The following is a 25,994-nucleotide window of genomic DNA, read 5'->3' as shown; positions in this document are numbered from 1 at the left end:
ATGGATATTTGTGCATTTTTATTGGGGGGGGTGTCACAGCATTAACATGCAGTTATTTCTTTAAGCTCTCTAAGATGTCTGTATATAAGTCGAGCTAGCCACTATTGTCTGTGGATTTTTTTTTAATCAATCTGCAGAATTATTAAAATTACATATACCTATTGCTTTCTTAGCTACTTAGCTCATTGCTCCCCTACTGGCGCTGAGTAACTTCATACAGAACGAAGATCTGCGTATTTCGGGTTTTGTTTCAGCTTAAAAGTTACAAATGTTCCGGGCGCGTATGACCCACATGACATGCCTCATAGCTGACAGAAACCAGCCAACCAGCATACCGATACTACAGCTGATGGCGACTGCATTGATTGGATGTTCAGCGTGGGCCAGTTAAGGAAACGCTAACAGTTTGGAGGCATTAATATAGCTGGTCTTGTGGGGAACGTGTCTCCATGGCTATCCTGTAACCCTGATAGATATTTAAGTGATTTAAGTGTAAGGACTCTGCTGCAGATACAGAGGCAGTGTCCTAGAACCAGTGCTCGGCAGATGCCTCTCGGGTGCTATTCATTGGAGTTCACTGCCCAGCGTCCCGACAAGGCAATACCTTCATTGACTGCTTCTCCTCTTCACTGGATGTGGTCATGATCTTATGCCCAGAGGTAACAAGTTCATCAACGATATCCTTGTGTCTCAGAATATCCATGGTGAAGGCCTGGGATTTGCAGAACAAAGACAAAACACGAAGATGTGGTGTGACTGGGTGAAGGTGAGCAGACAAAGCAGTTGAAATTAGCAAGTTGCACTGACGGGGCCGTGGAAAGTAAAGCCACGTGAATGTATTTCCTAGACTGGGAGCCCGGCGGCCCGTAACTCAGACGGCAACTGAAAATGCCTTCCTTCACCTTTTGAACCTGCAGCTGGGCCGAGGTCTGGTCTTGCTCAAGCCTGATGTCACCCAGAGACATTAATTTCTTCTGTGTTTCAGTGAGCCAGGATAACTCAGCATCTGCCGCTTGGTCGAACTAAACAAAAGATAATAATTAGGTTAAGCAAGTTCCAGTGGTGGGTGGCGAAAAACTTACCTATTTTTCGGGGCTTCTAAATACCCCGCTTCCTAACTGGAGGCTCTTGTTTTCTCTCTCCGTGGCAGGCATATTAAAATAAATGAGTAACTGGTCAACAGGGGGAGAACTCTGTCCACCAGTTCTTTGGCTCTGCCGTACGGTGACAGTGCAGTAAAGGCGTAAGGATGGCAGGCGCCACGGCTGCCTTTTTGGGTGCCTTTCATGCCAAACGTTAACTGCTGAAAAAGTTGACCATTAGATACCGTTTTAAATATATTTATCCCCCTGTGACTTCAAATCTCAGATGGGCAGGGAGCACTATGATGTCCAAGTACACGGCTCCGTGATAAAATGAGGCACCCCCATTTCCTTATTGTCTGGGTTTATATATCTATGTGTGTATAAATATCTGTATCTGTGTGTGAAGAACATGCTTGGGCGACTCGTGCTCAACCTGCCAATGTCCCACGGAGCACCGGACTTTGGACGTATACACAAGGTCATTCATAGATGTCTGAGTCCCTTTTCCTCAGTGTACCAGCAAGGCAGAGAATGTCAAAGCCCACAGTAAGCAGGGAAAATTAAAATCCGAAGTTAATACCGTTGGCAACTTAGCGACTTCCCCGATGGAAATCCAGGTGGGGGTAGGGGAAGAAAATTAGGTAAGAGAAGAGATGGGTGGGACTCAAAAACAGAAAGGAACACTATTCTAAAGACACTACATTAATGCAGTGCAAACACTCAAGATGGAACAGGCCAAGTTTCTTCATTCCAATGTAAGTGCAACTCAAAATCCCAAGCACGACACACAGACCTGCAGCCACAGTTTCAAAAGCAGGGCAGTGTGACATGGACCTTGGGCCCTGAGGTTCAACACTCCAAGGGTGATTTGTTCTCTGCTGTCTTTGAGCCTCACCTATCTGAGGTCAGGTACAGAATGAATGGGTGACCCTTACACACCAGTGGGGGCAGGCACAGTCCTGGGAGAATCCTGTTCTCTCTGGCCAAAAAAAAAAAAAAACCATGGGAAGGGGCAGCTCAACCAGGTGGAACACAGACAACAGCCACTCCCAGCCAATCAAAGGCCGCAGCACAAAATGGTAGCCCCGTCCACTCGTGCCCAGAGAGGTGGCATGAAGAATCTAGGGTTTTACCCTTGAGTCTGTGACCATCTCCCTTCCAGGATGATGTTAAGCAGCGGCCAAAGCTTTATTCCCACTGGCTCAAAGCTAAGGTCATCGTACAGTGTGAAGGAAGAGCAGTGTGGAGTCCGGACCTCGCCCTGCCAGGCAGCAACGTAGCAGACAGAGTGAGGAGTCAGGGTTTCCCTGTCACCCAGTGTTAGACCATCATGGACTCCCTCACTGTGCTATCAGAGCAGGATGTGCAGAGAGCTGGAATGACCAGCCCTGTCCAACAAAAATGTGACATACGCCCTAGAGCCCGAGGGGACGTGAGGTCTTTTTTATCTCCCCTGCCCTCCCCCGCCCCCCAGTTGCTGCTGCCACACTGAAAATGGATACAGGCAGATGAAACCAAGTTTAAATTTATATGAAAACGAGGAAGAGATCCACCTGTCTGCCTCTGGAGTGCTGGTATGAAAGGCCATCATGCCTGTTTTCTCTAAGGATGTACATTTTAGTGTTTTAGGTTCAAGAACTATGACAATAACCTCATTACTTTAGGGAAAAAAAAAAACCCAAAAACCTTTGGGAAACACTTGTAGGCGTTTGTCACCTTAGCTGATCGGTAGTCAGCATCTGGGCAAGCCTCAGTGTGTGCTGAGCAACCCGAGCTCAGCCTGTCACTCGGTCTGTATCTGCCTAGCATCATTCAGCTAACTGAACACAGTCAAGGGCTCCAGAAAACCCTACTCCCAAAGGACACAATATTTGTCTTGTTAGTCAGAGAAGGCTTGGGTGCCAGCCCTGAAATGTTCAAATACGTTTTCATGAAGAGAAAAAAAAAAAAAAAAAACGGTATTTTAAAATAGCTGAATCAACTTCACAAATAAACATACCCACTTTCCTATAACAACGCAGCATACAAATTTCTGCAGACTGAAACAGGCAGACAAACACATGCCTGGGGCATGAATGCTCCTCACAGAAATGTCCTAGGCAGGAAAATATCCTGGTCTTCCACCAGCCTTTGTGATCCTCTACTTGTATACTCAAGAAAGGGCAGAGCATGAGGCCTCAGAACCTACAAATTAAGATTGCACACTGCTGGAAAACCAGCTCGGGAGACCGACTTCCTTCCATAGTCTGCGTGTACTCCTTGCTTTTGCCTGGTGTGACTGAGGAGGTCGGACACACGTCTCGGGCTGGAGGTAACCTACAAAACCATGTGACCCCACGCGGGGTTTGCAAGCAGAACCTCACGACCTAATGTGAATAGCCACAAGGATTGATGGGAGTTAAACTACGCAGGGTGAGTTTCCATCCCCAAGACCGCCTTTGACACTCATTGTTTTCCACAGGGCTGTGGCTAAGAGCGGAATTCTCTCAGACTTTGGAGTAGAAACCGTGTGAGCCACAGGCAGGTCAGAAAGTATAATTTTTTCCCCCTTTAGTCATCTTTGGAAAGAACTGTACATCACCAAAAAAAAAAAAAACCCTCTTTCCTTTATAAAAACAAACACTTTTTCACTCCTACAGGAGCATGACCACGGGACAGCAGATACCAACAACTCTGTATTCAGACACACTGGGCTTCGTCTAGGCACAAGACGTGTGTGGGCAGATGGAAGTCCGTAGACGCAGTATTTACTTTAGAAAACGAGGCTTTCCCTGTGTGGTACGGTGCTGTCTGTGAGGTAATGGGCACAGGTTAGCAGTGCCCTGGTGTTCAGACGCAGCCTTGCCAAAGTCTACCGGGACCCCGCCCCCCCCAAGCGTGGCATGGGATTACGGCAGCACACGAGTTTGTTCAGGTAAAGACCCTGGGCAGCTGGTGCCCACCCTTGGGCCGACAAGGCACTGGTCCTACCTGCTGCGATCTCAGAATGGCGGCATCGATCTCCTCCACTTTCTGCGTGATCGTGTCGCTCACCAGGCGGTAGCGTTCGTTGTCCTCGGCGACCGTCTTCTCCAGCCCTTCCCTCGCCCGCCAGGGCACCAGTTCCGACAAGGCGCTGCTCACTTCATTGAGAGAATCCAGTAAGGCTTTGCTGCCCCTGACTTCGTTTTTCAGTTCCTTGAGAACATACAAATGCACGTGTCAACGCCGGGGGCAGGCTCTCCCTCGGTTCTGTTCTCGGGGCGTGGTTGAGGGTGGGGGTCCTTTGCTGGATGATAGCTGTGTTTGGCCCGGTTAAGTTCCAGCTGAGCTAAACGAACCTTGATTATTTATAGATGTTTTTGCAAACAAAACAAAACAAAACAAAACCCAAAAGTGTTTCCAGAGAAGTTTAGGGAACAGTTCATTTGTCAGCGTGGCAGGAGTTTATCTTTGAAATGGAAAATAAATATTTGCTGTCTCGAGAAACAAACTCAAAGGAGCTAATGCATTAAACCATCGGCTAACAAAAGTCAAGCAAGGAGGCCTTGTCACACTCCAGAGGAGTACGGCTGCCTGCCGTGAGGACATGCTGGCGTTGGGAGTACAGCCTCCGAAACTCCTAAGATCTGCAGCCGACATGTTGGAATGAGTGCTCAGAGCTCGTCGGCCCAAGGGTCAAAAGGACCCAACAAGGGTCCTTTTGGGAAGATCCCCCAGGCTACCCATCTCTAACAAATGCTTTTCCAGCCGAATTCCATGCCTCTGAGACAACGATTGCTCTCCTTCCCCCTTTCCCCTTCTCTGTTATTCACCTGGGGCAGAAACTATATCCCCAGTCACCTGTCTCTTAAAGTGAACCACATGCCCTGTCTGAACGGCCCCCTAGCCGCCTGTTCCCACCAGGCCCCGCCTACCACAGCCACTGTACTTGGGACCCTCACAGAGCCCACCCCTCCGAGGTGACAAATGTGCTTGAGATGCAGGGTGCCTACTTTCTGTCTCTCTTGCACTTGGCTTGCGACTTCTCCTTTCAGACCCTGGGTCTCGTAGGACAGCAGCTCCACCTCCACCCTGTCCAGCCAGTTACACAGCTCCTTGTGCGTGGACTGCAGCTGTCTGGCGAGCTGCAGAGCACGCTCTAGAGTCTTCGCCACATCGGCGCTCAGCTTGGTGATGTCTTTGTACCTGGCTTTAATGGCGTCCAACTTATCTTGAATGATTAAGACTTCGTCACCTGAAATTTCAAGATGTATTATTTTTTTCCTAGAAGGAGGGGCAGAGGGTCTCTTCAGATACTGCTGATGATATGTTTTGGGGGGGGGGTGACAAGGAGACATTTTTCTAAAGATTATCTGACCCAAAGGATGCCCTCACTTCTTCTCCAGGATTGCTAGGAATAGAAAGGAGAATAGAAAGGCCTACAGAAACTTCAGTTGTGTTCAGTGTTTATATCCCTTACAAAGCTTTCTGTCTTTGAGGAATGAGGGGTAAATCTCTCTGCTCTTGGGCCACTGATGTCATGGCTTACAAGGCGGTTACCTCAGGCGGATATTTAACCTTCCTGTGCTCACTCATCATTACTCACTCCCACACTTCCGGGGCTCTTTATCTGCCTCTACTTCCTTTCCAGACAGACATCAATTATTCCCTAAGCGCCAGACTTTCAAAGTTCTAGATGCTTTATGGCTCACCTTTAACAGCAATGAATAACAATTGCTCCATGTGTGCGCGTGCACATACACACACACACACACACACACACACACACACAAACACACACACACACACACACACACACACACACACACACACACACACGAGCTGAAATAGATAAGGGCTTTCCTATAGCCAGAAGAACTGCTAAAATAACTCTTTTTCTGAGTTGCTCATAAGCCTTTCAAGCAGCTATTAGACCATGCATCTTCCTTTGTAGTGACTCAAGCCGGGAGAAATTAAACCTGTGGACTACTTTAATAAGCATCGTGTGGCTCAGTTTACCTTAAAAAACAAAACAGAGACAAAACAGAACTGTCTAAGCCCATGTGTTCAGCAGTGGGAGATTTTCGTAGCTACAGTGCAGGCCCTTGGCCAGCGCCTTTGTCAAGTGTTTTCTACTATGAGTAACACGCATGGCGTCCACCAAGGACTCAAGTGAGGTCCTATTTGAAGCCCTCCTGACGGACCCCCAAGGTGTTCTACAGGACGAAGTCTCAGAGCAGCCTCAAAAGCCAGAGAGGGTTTTGCCCTTCTGTCCCCATCCTTGAGACAACGCTATGGAAATGCTGCCCGAGGATAACCGGAGCTGGAGGCATCTCACCTGTGGTTTGTTTGAGCAGTTCTAAGCCGTTCAGCAGCGCCTGGTCTACACTCTGTTTCCTGAGGAGAATGTCTTCTTGTAGAGCCTAAAAACACAGGCACCATTTGAGGGGAGGGAGAGGCGAGAGCACTTGTTAACCTAAGAGAATGTTTACTGGGCTCTAAGTGGGTAGATCTGCAGAAGAACCGAGTTTTACTGTGACTCTTCCCTCGCTACTCCCGGGTCCCCATACCCTGTGCTCATCTCCCAGGATTCATTGCACCTCTCTCTTAGAACACACCAAGGGTCTTATAAAAACTGCCTTTGTGGAGGCGCTGGTTCCTTATGGGGTCCTCGAATTACAACAGCAATCACACTGGATAGGCAGCGAGAGAGTCAGCTAACTACACACACTCCATCTCATGGTACTATAAAGGTATCGTGTACACATGAGAAGAGGTGTATTGCGAGTGAACGAATCACATGAATCATAATGGACACGAAATAATACGCAGCCAATAAAAATGAATAAAATGAATAACAACTGAAATGAAAAAAAAAGAAAGAAAGAAGGAAAACCAAAAGAAAAGAAATGGATTAAGGTACCCTGAGTTCGTCCCGCTGTTCCCACAGTGCCTCTGGGCTGTGGTCCTGGACTGACAGCTTGCTCAGTTTGCCATGAACTTCATTCAGCCAGTTCATCAACTCAACTTCATCTTCCCCAAAAATCTTAGCATTGCACAGGGCCTGCTGGAGGAGCTCAGACCTGCTGTGACTTTTCTCTTGAATCTCAAAGTACCACACTTGCAAGGAGTCTAGCTTACTCTGCACCAAGTCTTTGTCCTCCCTGGAGCTCAGGACCTTTAAGGACTGGCCAATGCTAACGGCCTGGTGTAACTGTTTGTTGTGACTGGTGATGTCATCTTCTAAGACCTAAACAAAAGTTCAAGAAAGGAAGACAACGAAACAAAACAAAACTGAAAGTCATGGACAAACGGAAAACGTAAACAGAACCAAAGGATGACCTTTAAAACGGATTTAGTTTCAAAATTATGCATCATCTAACAAAAGCATGTTGCAAAAAAAAAAAAAAAGTAAAAGCCAAAACCAAACAATAAAACCATGAACTGAATGAAGAAAGCCCGAGCCTCGTGGGCACGTGATGCGTCTTACTTTGTGCTGTGCAATCTGCTCTTCCAGCTTCTGTGCCTGGGTTCCTATGGGTTCGGAGTTTGCCAGCTTCTTCTCTGTGGCTGTGAGCCATTCGCTCAGGGGCTCCAAGGTCTCATGAAACTCCTGAGCTACAACGGAGATGCCTTCCAGTTGACGGTTCCTATACATTCGCCGAGATGAAGGTCAGTTGGGGTGGGGAAGGTGTAAAAACACCAGTCAAGAGCTTCAGTCAGACCTTCCGTACTACTCTAAAAACATGGCTTCCCAGAGGTCATCGAAGGCTAGGCTTTAAGTCACGGACATTTAAAGGACATGTTAAAATGGCACTCACTACATAAAGGAGATAGCCTTGTTCCTGAATGTCATGGGGGGAAAGCCACCTTCCCAGAGGATGGCTGTCGATCAGAACCACTTTTAAAGGCAGCAGCAATAACAACAACAGCGAGAAGCATTACTAAGGACATATTTCACGCTTGGCCTTTCAAGCACGTTCAAATAGGAGTTTTGATGGAAGCCACAGCCACGGAAGCTATTTCTAACAGGATGGTCAAAAGTGCACTTTAAAAAGTTGAAGAACTGATGACTGCTACATTATAGAAACACAGTATCAAGTGCAGTTGTCAAAAGCAACAGTTACTACTTTGCAGACTTACAATGTCAAAAACAGGAGAGCCGTTCAGATGCATTTACAAGGTGGAGTACTTTAGCCATTCTGTTCTTGCTGCCTTTTTCCTCTCAGGCTCCTAACTGCATCAGATTCATCAGCCTAGCTGAGAGTCCTCTGTGGAGGTCTAGCTACTGCCCTATCTTCCTGACATGTTCATTTTTTTTTCCTAAAGAGAATAATTCGATCTGGGAAGCGAGCTTCATACGAAGCCGAGAGGAATTACAGGAGCGGCAGCAGGAACAAAAATACAATTTCCATATTTCATTTGTTTGTGTGACAGGATCTCATGACGTAACCTAGGCTGGCCTGGGATGCTGCGAATCCTAGTGGCCCGTGACTCACAGATATTCTCCTGAGTGCTGGCATTAAAGGTGTGTGCCATCATACCTGGCTCTATGCCATCATGTCCCAAACTATTAGCAGGCAACAGTTAAAGGCCTTCTTCCTTCCGTCTTAGACTGAAGAGGGAGGAACTGCTCCACTGCCCACCCAATCGCTCTGCTGGCTGCTCTCTCATGGAGCTACTCAGAGTACGGAGGTGGACAGGACAGGAGGTGCTGCACTGGCTGAGACTCGGTAATAACAGAATTGGGAACAAGAACCCAGAAGAACCACAGTCTAGCCCTCCCTCCTTCATGGAGGGAGAGGACCACCCACCTTTTGACTCCTTTCTAAACGACTCCTCACTTAAAACATGGCCACTGCTTCCCTGTCTCCAAACTTCTTCCTATCATGGGCTACATTCATACCCTGCATCTCTATCCCAGAACTCACTCTTGTCCTCACTTCCCGTTGGCTTTGAGTCTGTTGGTCTGCACCTGTCTGGGGACAGAGGTGATGGGTCTAGCTCATCCCCGTAAGCTAACACCTAGCTCTGTACCTGAGTGACTGTGTCTCGCACAAAAGAACGAATTACCATCGAGGGAAAATGCTTTCTTTGTGAGCAGGGATGCGGCTAGTGGCCACAGGATGTCAGAAGGAGGGCCGGTGCGCCCCAACCCCGTGATGAGCAGACATGGAGGATGCGGACAAGTGTTACCCCAGCCCACAGCCCCGGTGTACATCCTGGCTCCCGGTACCTTGCTTCAGCTCTGCTAAGCAGCGCTTCCCATCTACTGCCCAAGAGGCTCAGCTGCCTTGAGAGCTTCACTCTGTCCGCAGGCTCTGCTGAAGCAGCGATTTTCTCTCCTTCTCGTTTGATCATCTCCACGGTAGACTTCCGGTCTTCTAGCAGCCTCTGCAGAAGCTTCAGACAAAACATGCAATATTTTTAAAAGGCTGAAGAATGTTTAAATAAATATAAGACAGAATACATCTTAAGCTCACACACGTGCACAAACATACACACACACACACACACACACACACACATGCACACATTTGCATGGATAAATGTGAAAAAAATAAGAAATAGGGTTTTAAAAATAATCCATTTGGGGCCAGTGAGAGGGTGCCCCTCAGGTCATGAGGTTTGCCACCAAGTCTCATGACCCGAGTTTGATCCCTGGGACCCACATGGTGGAAGGGGAGAAGTAGTTCCTGCAACTTCTCCTTTGACCTCCACCTGCCTGCCAAGGGGTATGCAGGGTGCATAAATAAATATATGTCATTAAAAAAATAAAACCTCAAAAGAAGAAACAGAGAGTGTCTGGTTGACTAACTGCAGTGCCTGATACTGAGGTGTGCCTTTGACAGCTGACAACCCTTAAGGCCACTGTAATCTTTGTGACAGGTTTCGTACAAAATCACGGAGCAGAAGGTGCATGTTGGATAAGCAGACTGAGCCATGGGGGAAGCCCAATGCCCTCCTTACTTTCACAAAACAGGACTGCCCTAAGCATCCAGCAGTTATCGAGTCTGCCAAATAACAGACCCCCTTCAATCAAAACCCCATTTCCCGTGAGGCAATGCATTACAGGCAGGCAGGTTAAGACCAGACCATGTCCACAGGTCAGAAGGCTCCTGGCCTCCCGTGGAAGATGCGATTCGAAGCCCAGGAGGACAGAAGCTTGAGCAGAGCTCTCAGACACCCTAAAAGAAGGGAGTGTAGATGTGCTGGGTTCTCAAGAGCTTCCAAGAAGACTAAGATTTCAGGACCTGGCAGTTAAAAGAAAATTCAGTTTAAATGTAGCTGAGTGCCAGATTCAGGGTCGCCTTGCCCCAACTAATCAAAGCAAACCACTCCTGAGCAACGGCACACAGAATAAGCTCTGTGCCCCAACAACTAGATGCAGGAGCTTAAGCTGACCAGCCTCTGCTTGCTTTCTCTGGCCCTGAGAGTAACAATTTAACAGTCACCCAGAAGTAACTTGCTAGAGGAGTAAGTTGAGATTAAGACCACCGAGGAGGGCATGAAGAAAAAAAATATATCCAAAGGGAAAGGGTCACAGATGTTCTTGACACAGTTCAGGGTATCATGTAAACGATGTGAAGTCTGTAAAATACGCACAGGTATCTTGTGTGTGTGTGTGCACGAGTGCGCATGCTCACGAGTAGGGGGGCAACTTGTGAAAGGTGGTTCTTTACTGCTTCCGTATAGGTTCTGAGGATTGGTTTGTCAGGCTTGGTGACAAGCCCTTTACCCACTGAGCTATCCTGCCAGCCCAAGTGAGTTACTTCTGGTGAACTGGGATAGAAAAACCTTTGGCAGTTAAGAAGACAAAGTCAGTATAAGTGGGTTTTACTGACTAAGCATTACTAACGATCCCCCCGGAGACTAACTCGGTTGATGTTAGCAGAGTTATATTATTAAAAACCACACTGAAGCACAGGATTTCCAGTGCGTTTCCTTAACCCTCCTTTCTTGCTGTCTGGGACTGGAGTCTGCACTGGAGCCTCCTGCATCCTGGGTTACTGCCCTGTGACTGCACCATATCCCCAGGCCTCTTGTTCACTTTTGGTTTCTAGACAGGCTTCCTCTAAGTTGCTCACTAGGCTGTGTTCCTGTGGGCCTACAACATGGGACCCTCCGACATCCACCCGCCAAGAGGCTGGGGCTACAGGCCCGAGTCATGAGGCCTGGCTTCATTTCTCATGTCACTTCCTAGTTGGCTGAAGTTTTCATAGAATTTGTAGAGAGCTAATGTGTCTGCAGAATTAAAGGAAGCAGAAAGTTGTTAAAAATCTGAGGCCAATTTAGCCTTTTTTTTTTTAAGTTTAAGCTAGCAAGTAGTGCATCTATTTCTAGATTATGATGTCATGTTTTAGTACATGTGTGCAGTGGGAAACAATTTAATCAAACTAATTAACATAGCTAGTAGTTCCTCTTCTCACAGGTGGTGTGTTGAGGATACTGAAAATCTTTTGGCAATTTTGAAATATATGATATGATGTCTGGGGCTGGGCTATAGTTCAGTGGGAAGGCACTTTTGGAGCATGGCTGAACTCCTAGGTTCAATTCCAGGAAAGTGCACGCATAGAGAAATGTTATTATTTTTATTGCCTGCTGGATAAATTAAGCCAGGACTAGAGAGGCAAATTAAAGCTTGATTAAAGGAGTTGGGGAAATGTCTCAGTAAGCACACGCACTTTCTCTCTACAGCCACGAGGAACCGGGACCCACGTAAAGAGCCGGGCAGGACTGCATGTGCCAGCAATCCCAACATTCCCCGGTGGGTAGGTGGAGACAGAAAGATTGAAAGAACTCCCTGCCAACGAGACAGGCTGAAGGGCGAACCTCGGGTTCAGTGAGACACCCTCCCTAGAGAAAATGAGGTGGGGGTAGTGAGCCTCTGGCTCTGTGGGAGACCCCGTTGAGAGGAAAGAAGGTGAGGAGGAAAGGAGGAAGACACCTAATGTCCTGCTCTAACCTCTGCATGTACCACATGCACGCACATAAACTTTAAGATTTTATATGTAATAATTAATTCAATTTCAAATAGTTGACCTTCTCCCCATGTGAAAAGTTATACAGGAGACACCGCACGGATCTGCCACATACTATGTCTTTTTTCTATGTTTTTCAAATCACAGCTGCTCAGTTGACTGGAAATGTCATTCAATGTTACATGTGTGACCACTACACCACGACGGACCCCGGACCTGTACATGTTGTCTCACGCAGCCCCGTGTATCAACACCACAGCACAGCATGCAGAACCACTTCCCCAAGTGAGCAGCGGATCTGCGTCCTTTGCACTCCCGCTCCACCCCCAGTATTTACTCTACACAATTCCCGGGGGTAAGTCTCATGTATTTAGGCAACAACGACATTCCTGTCCAAATGCCACCCAGCTGGCGAAGCATTTCTTGGCCGTTCTATTGAGAGCTGCTCACAGGATCCCTCTACGCTGGTACTTCCTGCCCTGAGCCCTGGCTTTGCCGTGGCCAGATTCCCACCTCACTCACCCCTGCTTTGAAATCACTCCAGGTTACACAGGGGCTTTGTTGACTGGCTTTGCATGGCCTTTCTTTCCCATTAGAGTCTATGTTCAATGGGGGCCTCTTACTGTCTTCACTCAGGGTTGTGTCTCCTGCAGCCAGACCCACACCCTGACCAGAGGACACAATCAACTGCTTCAATGGCTGAAGGCAGCAAGAAGACATCGCTGTGACATCTGTGAGCACAAACGAGGAGGCCACACTTTCATTGTCCTGCTAAAGATTTTATGTGACACCGAATCAAGGCATCGCTAACTTACCCTTTGCTCCTGCATCTGCGCCTTCACCACTTTGAACTCAGCTGACGGAGGCTTCTGATTGGCCACAAGCTCCTCGGTGTCTGCCATCCAGCTGAGCAGGGACTCCAGGGCATCCTGGAACCTTCCACAGTGTAGCAGGGCCTCCTGCAGCTGGGATGTTCGCTGAGCCACCTGTAAAGTTCCAGTTGTTTCAGGTTATGTACTAGTTTCATTAAAAGGAAGAAGGAAAGAGAGGAAGGAAGGAAGGAAGGAAGGAAGGAAGGAAGGAAGGAAGAGAAACCTGCCTACCCGACACTACTTTATATGATTATTCCTAACTTGGTAATGCTTTCCCTCCCCCTCTGTGATGGTTTGTATATGCTTAGCACTATTAGGAGGTGTGACCTTGTTGAAGTGGGTGTGGCTTTATCAGAGTAGCTTTGTCACTGTGGGTGGGGGCTTCAAGACCCCAGTTCTAGCTGCCTGGAGGCCAGTCTTCTAGCTGCCTTTGGAACATGATGTAGAACTCTCAGCTCCTCCTGCACCATGCCTGCCTGGACACTGCCATGCTCTCACCTTGATGATAATGGACCGACCCTCTGAACCTGTAAGCCAGCTCCAATTAAATGCTGCCCTTTATAAGACTTGACTTGGTCATGGTGTCTGTTCACAGCAGTAAAACCCTAACTAAGACACCTTCCTTCTCCTTTGTGTGTGTGTGTGTGTGTGTTGTATGTGTGTATGTTTGTGTGTATGAGCACACAGAGCACCCATTTGTGTCCTATGGTGCTTTCCCCTCTGTTCATAACCAGATGCCATTCTCATACTTTGCCACTGTTGCTATGCCAAGCAGAGCAAAATGGCAGAGTGGCAGCCAGGTGTGTGGTGATGGAGCTACTGACACTCTAGGGAGGGCTGCCGAGCCTACTCTGGGCTTCTTGCTATTACTCCATCTCCCAGTTGCAAGTGGTCTTGGGTGATGCTAAGCTGTATAGGGGTGAAAGCTTAATGCCATCCATGAGGGGGTGGGTCTTTGTGGTAATTTAGGGAGGTGCAGGGGATAACCCCTCACTTGTACCCTGTAGAAAAAAAAATACAATAAACCCATTGGCTTCATCAAGGTGGACTTCAGTTAAGTCAAATGTTGGCCTGCTGTTGGTGCCCTTCTGGGTGAATGGGCGATCACTTGCATCTCCTCAAGAAAGGCTAACACAACAGGAAGCCCGCATCCCTACAAGTCAGGGAGTCCCAGGGGCAAATAAGCTACCACGGCACAAAAAGGTCCTTTCAACACAGGGCCACCCATGATGCCTGCCTCCAGTATACCTGCTGGGTCTGCGGCCACATCTCCATCAAGGTTGGGATCGAGGTGGGAAGAAATCCTGTCTCAACCTATGAACATCATTCATTTGTGTCCCATGCTGACTGCTATGGGCCACTTGGTGTACAACAGGGGAGCAAGTGTGTTTGGGCAAGTGTGGCTACTAGTACGGTTGTGACTTTTAATCATGAATCGTGACAGTGGAAACTATTACTGAGTCAGCGGGGCCGAGCGACTACCTTCTTATTGAGGGTCTTCCAGCGCGAGTTGATGCTGTCCAGGTCATGCTCCAAGCCCCGGGTGCAGGTGTGTGCAGCTGCGCTCTGAATGAGGCCTTGGCCTAACCAGTTCACGTCTTGCTGTCTCGCCTGCAAGGGTTCGATTTCTTCTTTCTGGAATACCTGCAGGTTGGGAAAACCGCTTCATAAGAATTACAATACCAAAACAACTACCAAATGTACAAAGACTACGTGCTTACGTATTATCCAGTCCAAACCAGCAACTGTCACCGGAGTGGAGGGAACTGTCGGTACCAACACACTGTTTACCATTACCTTGTGAGTATGAAATACTTGTGGAATTTAATTATATAGTCTACATACATTTAGGAAGATCACCTACAAAACCAAGATGAGTATAGTGAAATTTCCTATCATCACAATTAAGCTACGGTAAAAATGTGCAAAAACCCCACTGATGAGCAAATGGTAAGATGACGCCCCCTAAGTTGAGGAATTCTCACTGGCGCTTGTCAAGACTGGCGCACTGTGGCTAGCTAGCTACTGAAGCTTGAGACTCAGATTGGAAGTGGAGACTCGCTGACAACACAACCAAGTAAGTAGGTCAAGAGGTCAAGAACATGCCCTACCCAAGGGACCAAAATCCAGCAGCAGCGAGTGGAAAAGCAGAGGCATGTGGGCACAGGGCAAATGGGCACTTCTAGAGCCACTGCAGCAGAAGGTGAAGACCCAGGAGAAGGGATAAGGTGTCACAGGGTGAGACCCATTCGCACCCAATGGACACAGAGAGGAGGGGCTAGAGCTGCGCCAGAGCTGACCTAATACCTGACCCTGAGAGTAAGAGCAGGGTTAGAGCTTTTGGCCTTCAATATCAGTGACACTGAGGGAAATCATACCTCATGCCTACGAGGACACAGTCCTCTCCTGAACGCTGCATCACCTCTGTGGAAAGAAGAGGGACTCCAATTTCAAACATAAAACAAGGAAGAAAAGCCCAACTCAGGCTCCTGAGTTATAGCTCGGAAACAAGACCGATTAAGAAAACAAAAACAAACAAAACAAAAAACACATAACATGACTTTCCCTAAGATCACCAATTCCTAAGTATGACTCCCAATGGAAACACCTTGAAAGAATTTACAGTCAAAGAATTTGACAGAATCATTATATGAGGTTCCAAGAACTCAAAGAGGATATGATTGTACCCCAAAAGGACAAAAACAAAGAGTTGAATGAATGAGAAGTGAGCTTATTTCCAAAATATGAAAATAGCATCCAATAAAGACATAGAATTGCTTGAGGAAATTAAAATGATGCTTGAGGGGAAAACCCCCAAAATCAGTGTGATGGCCCAGTGAGTGGTACTATTAGAAGGTGTGGCATTGTTTGAGTAGGTATGGCTTTATTGGAGTATGTATGTCACTGGGGGTGTAGGCTTTAAGACCCTTTTCCTAGCTGCCTGGAAGCTAGCAGCCTTCAGATAATGGTTTCGGCTCTCCCTGCACCATGCCTGCCTGGATGCTGCCATGTTCCTGCCTTGATGATACTGGACTGAACCTCTGAACCTGTAAGCCAGCCCCAATGAAATGTTGTCCTTATGAGAGTTGCCTTGGTCATGGTGTCTGTTCACAGCAGTAAGACCCTAGGTAAGACAATCAGTAAGTCACATTTAAATATCTTCATGGGAAGCCCTGCCAACAGAACGGAACTCGTGGAAGACAGGGCAGGAGTCCGGTACGGGAGACGAATTAACCATTCAATAAAAGTCAGTGATGAAACCAGCAGGAGCAGAACACGAGCGAGCTTTGGAATACCATGACAAGATCAAACTTCCTATTTATAGGCAGAGACTGAGGAGAAAGCCCTACACAAAAGATACAGAAAAGGCTGCAGAGGCAGGTGTGACTTCAATGAGAGGCCCTACACACAGGCCCCTCACCCTAGGATCAGGACCCAGACATCAGCTGCACAGCACCTCTGGCTACTCTTTGTCTACTAGCATCTGTGAATCTGCTGTGCACACTGCTCCAGTTGCTACGGTACGTGATAGTAATAGGTACACATTAGTTATTTGCTGGATTGGTATCAACACAGAAAGGATACATGTATCTTGGGTGGATGCAATCAACTGCTTTACAGGTAACATCGATGGTAATGTATCTAATTTTTCCCCTCATGGATAATACAAATATTTATAATGTGGGGACAGGAGAATGTCAGGAGAAAAATAATCAATTATTTTTAACTTGGTAATAAAATTTTACATGGATATTAAGGTAAAATAAAGTTTGGGACTCTGACTTATTCTACTGAATTATACCGTAAAATAACCAATGGTGGTATAAACAGAACATATGGGAATACAGCAAAGACAGATATATTTAAAAAGCACCTCAGGAGAAAAATTATAGGTTAAAAAGTAGCTGAGAAGAACACAGGGACCAGGGAGACAACGGCCCAGACCCTGGCCCAGTGCTGAGCATGCTGGGTAGTTCTACTTTTACTGTAAGGACAAAGACACTGGACACAGCAACCACCGTGTCCTCCGAATGTCCCCTGGTAACAAAAACGTTCAAGTTGCCTTTTCCACTGAGAATGTATACTGACCTTCCTGTGCTGGACTAAGGGTTTCTATGTCAAAATGGCAACCTTAAGAAATCAGCTGTATACAATGAAGGCGGCCAGATCCTGCGTTGCCAAGGAGAAAAGTTCAGACACTGTCGTCCTAAGTTTTCAGAAAGGTGTAATTTACTAAGCTTGTCAACAGAAAAAAAAAAAAAAAAAAAAAACCGGCCATGGGCAGTGACTAAAGACTTTGGCATGGCGATTCTGTTTTCTGTTCTATGGAACGTTGTAAGCTACCACTTCCAGGAGCTAAGTAGGAGTTTTGGGCATGTTCAATGACTTACAAAGAAATATGCACAGGGTCAAGAAAACGGCCCCATTCTTACACCTCTTGGACGTTATATGACGTCCTGGGGAAAAGCTTTTATTTCCTTCGTAGTTTTGAGGACAAAACCCTTACTAATGTTCTAGTAAGCTGTCTGCATCCCCAATCTTGGCCAAATTAAGGGTTTGTACCGGGGCAGGTCTGCAGGAGCCTGTGGTCATTTCCCAAAATTCTTCAAAATGGCTATGGCTACCAGCCAAGTTAGGATAAAACACAAGACAAGACCACTTCTGCACATCAGCTAGAACACGCTTTACAGGGAGAAGGCATTTTGCTAAACCTTCAAGTTAGCAGATTGCTTGCCGCATGCTCAGGGGAAGATGTGGACAGCGGGACACAGAAGGAGCAGAACTCTGATACTGCTTAAATCTCTTCTTATCTCAGTGGTAACAAATGCCTATAAAGACATGCCCTGCCCCCTCACAAATGCACACAAAACACAAGAGCCTTAAAATAAAGCGGAGTTAATGCTGAGGTGAAGTTTACCAGGGGAGCCCAGGGAGAGCACCAAAATAGCTGAACTTGAGTCTGAGTAGCAAGAAAAGAATTACAGGCTTGACAGACAACCTCCACTTATCACAGGCTGCACCCTTTACTTTCTTACCTCATCTGCAACTCTGAGGACTTAGGGTGGACAATGCAGAAGAAACAAAAGCCTCTCTCTTGTCTCTTGGGCAGGGCCCTTGCAGGCTGGGTGGGTGGGTGGAGGGTTTTTCAGGCCAGGACAATGTGATACTGTGTTTGTACCTTTAAGACTAAGCCTGTTGATGCTTAATAAACTCAATGCAACTGCCCTTAGACGGTGCTTTCAACCGCAACTTGTGCCAAAACCTAAAGTGAACCTAAATTAACAGTGTGTGTGTGTGTGTGTGTGTGTGTGTGTGTGTGAGAGAGAGAGAGAGAGAGAGAGAGAGAGAGAGAGAGAGAGAGAGAGAGAGAGAGAGATTTTGAATGAACCGCAACAGCCACTGTCTGCACCACTACATCTGGCAAGGATTATTCCCTAACAATCCCTAATTAGTGTTACACCAAATCCATTGCTGGCATCTGGCAAGGTGCTAACCAAAGCCCCAAGATGAATGTCCACATTTGGCGATTTTTAAAATCATTCTTGACCAGTCTGAATCAGGACCACAAGCAGCCGCTACTGCGGTTTTTCAATCCCGTTAATTACCTGTTCGGACGGAAAACCATTGCAGACCGTGTCCGGTGATCCCGCCCGGTCCCCTGTTTTCTTGGGACCTGTTTTCTTTTTACTTTGCATGAGTTGGAGGGGCCTTTTCTTCTGGGTCACCTCTATGTCCTGGGCAGAGAAGGGAGCCTCTAGATTACCCTTAGGTGCCATGCTGCGTTCTTCTGAATCATACTGTGCCAATAGGATCACATTTTCTAGCAAAGCTGTGCCTCCAAAGTCTCCAAGCTGTTCCCCTAGGAGGTCTGTGGGTGAGAGGTCTAAATCCACAAGGGCCTCCTTCCTATATTCCCTACTGTGTGCTGGGATTTGGGACTGCCCTGGTCTCCGAGATTTCTCCTGGTCTTCAGGGTTGGAAACCCACTTGTCTGCCCCATCTCTTGGCACAACCAACGCACTGCACTTCGTACCCTCTCCTGGCGGGTTCTGCACACAACCGTTTTCAGCACGGAGTGCCCTCTCAGTGTTCACATACTTGCTCCCCCCGAGTGGAGAGACATCCTGCAAAGTCACTTGGAGGTTGTCACTGGGCTGGTCACTTCTGCACGAGAGCAGTGGGGCTTTCTGTTCACTAGCAGAATTAGAAAAAAGTGGCCTGCCCTGCTCTGAGGTACGAATGTCTTCCGTAGAAGACAGGCTTCTAATCTGTGCCTGCTCTCCACTCAGGATGCCCGGCTTTTCTTCTTTCTCAGCTGGGGGGCTGCATAAGCCAGAGTCCTCCTCCTCTTCTGAAGTCTGAGAGTTAGTACCCCATCTGCACTTGGTGGCTTTTGTGACAGCATCTGACTGGTCGGAAGGCTCGACAAAAGAACTTTCGCTTTTGTTTGCATAATCCATAAAATTGGCTGGGACAAACATTCGCCAGGACTGCCTGTGCTCTTTCTTTTCTGCCTGAGACTTAGGTTTGGGCAAACCTGTGTTTCGAATGACATCACTGTTCAGTTTGAGGGCATCAAAGATCATCTTCTCATCGAGTCTGTTAGCCTCCCGACCTCTCAGCTCGAATACGCTGGAAGAAGAAAGGGCCCCATTGGAGCACAGAGAGCTAACATCCAGTGTCCTGTGGCTGTAGGGTAAAGTCCGGTCTGTGAAATGCCTAGAAGACAGGCTCCCTTTGGAACCGGAGTCTATCTGTTCGTTTAGTCTAACCGTGTCATAGATCGACCGCTGTGGGACGTAACAGTCTTCAATATTCAGGTCCTCCTCTTCTTCACCCTTCCCTACGCACGTTGGGTTCTGGCGTAAACAGTCTGGTCTGCTGAGCGGCTTCCCCATTTCTAAGACAGTCAAAACAGATATGGCAGCTTTTGACCCCGACGGGGAGGAATCCGGTAAAGCATTTTCCGAGAAGGTCTGTGAACAGAGCTATGACACATCCAGAAAGGATAAACACGGAGGCATGGTGTCTGAGGTGTCCGAGGTCAGGACCGGTGCATCTGTGAAAACGAAGCCACCCTTTCACCTGGTTCTAAGAAGCAGAGGGCACCGCGACGGAGCATTCAGTTCACGCCACCTACTCGAATTCCCTCAAAGTTCCCTTTCACTCAGTCCCAAGCTGACACACAGGAGCTCACGGCTAACAGTGGCTTAAATACTGGACAGATTGCTCTGTGAGTCCGTTTCTCATTGTACTCTGATGTTGCTTGAGGTTTCCAGATTAAAATTTCCAAACGAGCAAGCGTCTGAACAGGCTGAATGTGAACTTCGGCAGAACTCTGGCTGACTGTAACCCACTTAAAGATGACCCGTGAAACTCCATGTCCTCTACAGATAAACTGCTTCAGAAAACTCAGATAAACACAAGGGCCATGTACTGTTCACATGGAGAAGGCACAGGGCGGTTCTTTGGAGAAAAGCAAGTTAAGTAGTAAAAGAAGTTAAGATTTTCCTTTTAGCTGGGAGGGGGAGCCATACATAAATAAACTCGATCCAAAAGGCAGTTTTTTTTTCTTCCCATATTAAGCTTCTTCGAGGTTATCCAGAATTACCCAAGAGAAAAGAGCCAGGGCATTAAAATCCATCGATCATTAAGCAGTCAAAAAACATGTCTTACCACAACAGGTTTCTCTTTCAAAATAGAACATTTCCCCGAGATTCTTATCTGATCTTCCTGAAGAAGGCTTGTTCCACCTGAGGCTTATGCCACAAACTCTGGGCTTCTTCCGAGGCACAGGCGGTCGGCATCCAGCTGAAGCCCCAACCGATGCCCTCCAGCCGGGCAGGCTGCGTCCGCTCCCGCCAGGGCTCGGGCTGCGTGGGGGCAGCGGGGCCGCGCAACACACCCAGCCCCGGCGGCATCGACCTGATCCGGCGCGGGCCGCGGACGCCTGCCCGCTGCGCTCCGCTCGCCGCTCCGCCCTCCCGTGACTTAACTTCGCAGTCATCCTGCCCAACTCGGCCTCTTCCCCAGCCCAGGGCGGTTCCAGGGGGAGGAACCTCGAGGCTGTAATGCAACAGCTTGGTGACATCAGCGCGGAGCAGGCCCGGGTCTGCAGCTGGGAGAGGGCAGCCGGGTTCAGATATCCCGGAGGGATCAGGAATCGAGGGACAGCACCGCACAGGCACTGCCATTCCCACCGCTGGCTCAGACTGTTAACTCAAAGTGGGGGGCGTGGGGGTGGGGGTGGGCTGGGGAGTGGAGTGGGTGGGGGTGGGGGTGGCCAGGTCCCTGTCCTTCAACTGGAACCACTCTCCTGCCGTCACGAATCGGTTTAAGCAGGACCAACCAGCTCACTTTGAAGTTGAGTGTTTTATCATCCCCTTTATGGGCCAATTTCAAAACCGACTGCTCTGCACATTAAAGGACCCCCACGGGTACTTCGACCCAACACTGCTGACAGGAATATTTGTAGTTACTGATATCCACGAAGACCTCCTGAGATTAATGCAAGGCCCAGGCAAGCAGAACGCCTCGGAACGGACGGGTTATTTAATAAAATCACAGATACAGATTTTTATCTGCTCAACAAATGTTCTTATAAAAACATTTTTTTTAAAAAGTAAGTTCAGCAAGCCAAACCTTAGCCTTTTTGGCAGAAATGACAAGAATTATTTAATAAACCCTATCCATTCTTCTTTTGAAATAAAGCAACAGTGCCAGAAAAAAAAAAAAAAGGTAATTACAGAGACAGTTGGACTTTAAAAAAATCTCATAATCAATCATTTGTGAACAAAATGTGGCTGGCCTGACCTCCCCAGGCGAAGAAAGTAGCTGTGAGATAATTTTACAGAAATTACAATGTGGGGGAAACTTCTGTACCTTAAGCATCCCAAAGTTATTTTATACGCCTATAAGCTCAAGTAAAGTACATTCACAACTAGAACTCACACTCAGCAATTACTAGACATAGCTCAGCGTGTGCTCACTGTTAACATTGAGACACTGATATCCATTTTCATGGTCCAGAACTGAAAAGTTTCAACAAGCACACAAATCTCCCTCCCTCCCCCCCCCTCTCTCTCACACACACACACACACACACACACACACACACACAATGTGTACACAGCTACCATGCTGGAGCACAGAACTGACTCTAAGGCTGGGAGCAGGTGGAGATCAAGGGTCCTTTGTTCAAACTTCCACTACCTCAGGAGCACAGAACGTCACCTACCCAAAGTAACAGTGGTAAAGTTTCCATAAAATCTGGGGGAACCTTTCTCCAAACAGTGTAAGGTTCTTGCACATTTTTTCATGAAGAGCGGCCCTGATTCAACCCTCTTTAGACTGAATCATTAGCACAGTATTATGAAAGGCTGAGTGGAACAAGTGAACTCAGCCCCAGATAGGCTGTGCATTGTGAAAAAACTTCATAGACAATTCATCACTGAACTCAACCAGTCAAAGTGAGGTTCGGTGGGGGGGTGGGGGGAGAGATGACGTCACAACATCACTGTCCTCCCCCATCTTAAAGTGTCATGGGAAATAAAGACAATAATTGGGCCGGCGCAGTTTGGAAGCAGGAAGCACTACGGGGAAGTGTGCGCCAGCTGATTACATGTGTGTGCGAATTCTTATCTTTGCGACTTCAGTTCATTGTATTCTGGTCCGACTTAATTACCCGTATTATTTGTAGTATGTTGAGATGCCTAGCAATAGTTCACACAGGCGTGTTTCTTGAGGTCACACCTAGATTTAACACAAAGGGTCCCAACTTTCACCCTGTATTTGTCCAATGTTCTACTCCAAACGCGACAGCCCTCACTGCTGGGGAAAGCAGGACACACTGCGCTGGATAAGATACCAATCATGGTAGGGCACACACATTTTCAGCATAGAAAAGCACAGTTGGCAAGAGGGTTTTCCTAAAAGCTGTCACCAACACTGATAGCTCACACATAAAGCCCCAGCGCTGTTTTCAGGAAGGAACCTAACCCCCGTTATGCCTAGAGATGATCTAGCTAAAGTCCCTACCGCTCAGACAGGTCTGCCACCAGAGCTAACTTGACAAACATCAACTTCCGTCACTTCATTCTTTCCAAGTGCTATCCTCTTAAAGGGACATTCTTGCAAGTAATCTTATTACCGAGAGCCACGGATCACTTTGTAGAAGTCATTAAAAAAAAAACTATAAAACCTAAAACATAAAAACAAGTTTTTGCCCCGACAAGCTAGGAATATTACGTTCACCACGCCACCGAGTGGAGAGGAATGTAAATGCGTGTTATGTCATCTATAAAAGTGGACCACGTCCTCACTTGGTCCAACAGCTCCTGAAATCTGAGTAAGAAACGGGATGGGGAATAGGAGCTTTGTGCTGTGGTGACAAAGCAGCCTTCACCCGAAGTTCAGCGATTTTTAAAGTTCTTTCTCAGGCACGCAGGCCATTAGCTAAAGAAAGCCGGGGTTGCCCTACAGTTTCTAAGCTGATAACCATCACACAAATGACTGTTGAGCTGGAGCAGAGCCGCCTGATGTTTCACTGAGAGTAATTCAAGAGGAAGCAGCACACGGGGAATATACTGAAAAGCCTGAGTAGGTTTGGTGTCTCGTTTGAAGGAAAGCGTATTCTGGCTCTTTACCCAGCACCCGCCGTCCTCACAGGGACAGCACTAGCAGCAAGCATCTGCCCTACTCCCAGTGAAGTCTCTAGGAGGTTAAAAGTATTCTGTAGACTGTGAACTACGTAGAAGTCTTACTGGCTGGGTACATGGAGAGATCTCCAAGCTCACAAAGTTTGGAAGGCCTCCACACGAATCAAGCAGAACCAACATGTGACCCCATTTATCTTCCAAAACATCTGCTGTATCAACAGGGATAAAGGAAACAATGTAATCTTGCCATTGCAAAGATTATAGATGTGTAGCCCCCCATGGGCGTGTGTGTGTGTGTGTGTGTGTGTGTGTGTGTGAAAGAGAGGGGGTGAGAGAACATTCCATATAGCATGCATGCAGAGGTCAGAGGCCACCTTGCAGGAGTCAGTTCTCCCCTTTTGCCAGGTGGACCTTGGGACACAAGTCTGGTGGCAAAGGCCTTTACTAGTGCAACCATCTTGCCAGCCCCCAAACTCCCTTTGACTGGAGTCCTCCCAGATTCTAGTATTTGTTCCTTAGGTGTTGAAGGGAAGGGTGCAGCTATGTGTCAGGCCCAGTTTGGGGGCATTAGGACATGGAGTTCTGACAACAGGCATTAGCTTAGGCACGGAGGTGGGATCTCTGCATGGGGAGGAGGGACTTCTGTTTTGCTCATTTTAAACCCTAAATGCTACTTTGATGTGGTTGAAGAATGTCATGATGCTATAGGCCCACTCCTCTAGATAGTTTGCATTTAGGGACATATTTTCACCTTAAAAATCCTGACTGAAGGAAGGTGCGCAGCCTGCTGGCCAAGATTAACAGAAACCAAGTCCACTTTCTGTGATCCATACCCAAAGCTCCCCTTGTGCTCAACAAAAATGGGTAAACTGTTCATTTTTTATTTCTACTAACTGTGAACGTACCATTAAAACATTTTTGGACATCATAATTTGACCTTTAAAAACATAGTGATACCACAGTAGTTGTTCGGGGGAAATCATCTAATCAATAGTTTAAGAAATCTGTGTAGGGCTGGAGAGATGGCTCAGTGGTTAAGAGCACTGACTCCTCTTCCAGAGGTTCTGAGTTCAATTCCCAGCAACCACATGGTGGCTCAGAACAACCATATGTGATGGGATCTGATGCCCTCCTGCTGGTGTGTCAGAAGACAGCTACGGTGTACTTATATACATAAAACAAATAAATCTTTCTTTAAAGGAAAAAAAAGAGAAATCTGTGTATAAATGTTCTGACCTGGTTTCTCTAGCACCACGATACTTTGCATTTTATTTGCACAATATTCAAATAATGCCTGGGTTAGATGCCTACAGCTGGTCCAAAGTGAAGTTATTATAGCATAATAACATGTCCGGTCTATGTCCCTGCTTTCAACCTGACTTAAGATTCTCTGTTTTCTCCACTGTTATTTCCATTTTGAAAATGGAGGCAGCAGAGAAGCCAGAGAGAGTGGGAGGCAGGGCCGGTGGGTTTGTGTTTTCTATCATTTTGCCATGGTCTAGAGAGGTGAGGATCCAGATGTCACCGAGATGTGACGCCATGTGTTAACGTTGTCTATCCAGTTTCTTTGATCTTCACTGAAATCTCATCAGTTCAATACGGTGATAAGGATCATGACAGTTAAAGGATCTGATTGGCTGCTAATGACATCACAGGGGTCACGGTGTATACTGCAGTCAGGTATGGGAGTGTTTGATAAATAAAGACGCGCAGGCTGGGCATGGCGGTGCGCGCAGGCTGACTTAGTCAGACCTTCCTCAATAAACAAATCAATAGCAGAAAAGCGAGCATCTATATGATTTAACACATCTTTCATTTGAAAGCAACCCTGAGCTAGGACCCTGCAGGCAGGACTCAGCAGGGGCACAGCAGCTTTTACTCCTGAGCAAAAGGTGTGATTGACTCTGATTTTCAGATTGATGGTGAGCCGGAATATTTGATTCATAATAACGAAATTTCAGTGATTATCGCCAAATTGATATTTTAACCCATATGTAACTTTTGTCTTTTTTTTTTTTTTTAAAGAAAACAAAGTCAAAGGAGCAGCATTTTCTTCAGTTCTGTTTGAGGGAGGGGGCAGGGAGATCTCAAGCGGTGAGAAAGATGGGCTCCCCACTGGCCATGTGGTAACTAACCACCCACTAAGTTTCAGTCCTGCTCTCTAGTCGCTCCCTGTATACTGAGATTAACCATCCCAAGGGTTAATCCATTACTTGGCAGATTAATGTCAAACTAGATTATATTGGAAAGCTTATAGAATAGGCCTGCCCCTCGGTGCTTTCCTGCTTCATTCTTAAAAATTGTAATGACTGGCTTTTTCACATGACACAAATAACACCGCAGATTTTTTTTTAAAGTTCCAAAGTTTAAGAGTGAATAAATTAAAATCTGCATTTTAAGCAAGATGGTTTGCTGCTTCAATAGAGGATAAAACCC

At 47.1% G+C, this 25,994-nt stretch overlaps 1 protein-coding gene across 12 annotated transcripts in view; it reads right to left on the bottom strand.

Annotated features, from left to right (window-relative positions):
- The window catches only part of DST (dystonin), a gene marked incomplete at both ends in the record, with an annotated part of 363,235 nt that overhangs the window by 49,234 nt on the left and 288,007 nt on the right, over window positions 1-25,994 (bottom strand). For all 12 annotated transcript variants that reach the window (XM_080917065.1, XM_080917066.1, XM_080917067.1 and 9 more), the window contains 10 exons: window positions 605-712; window positions 903-1,022; window positions 4,056-4,262; window positions 5,060-5,301; window positions 6,385-6,469; window positions 6,970-7,296; window positions 7,537-7,696; window positions 9,283-9,449; window positions 12,844-13,014; window positions 14,383-14,544. In XM_080917065.1, the coding sequence (XP_080773191.1) occupies window positions 605-712; window positions 903-1,022; window positions 4,056-4,262; window positions 5,060-5,301; window positions 6,385-6,469; window positions 6,970-7,296; window positions 7,537-7,696; window positions 9,283-9,449; window positions 12,844-13,014; window positions 14,383-14,544 (1,749 nt within the window). The remainder of the gene's footprint in view (window positions 1-604; window positions 713-902; window positions 1,023-4,055; window positions 4,263-5,059; window positions 5,302-6,384; window positions 6,470-6,969; window positions 7,297-7,536; window positions 7,697-9,282; window positions 9,450-12,843; window positions 13,015-14,382; window positions 14,545-25,994) is intronic.

This window comes from Micromys minutus (genome assembly GCF_963924665.1).
Source record: "Micromys minutus genome assembly, chromosome: 5".
Lineage (NCBI taxonomy): Eukaryota > Metazoa > Chordata > Mammalia > Rodentia > Muridae > Micromys > Micromys minutus.
Note: the sequence above shows the minus strand (reverse complement) of the source record. Positions and strands in the feature narration are given on the sequence as shown.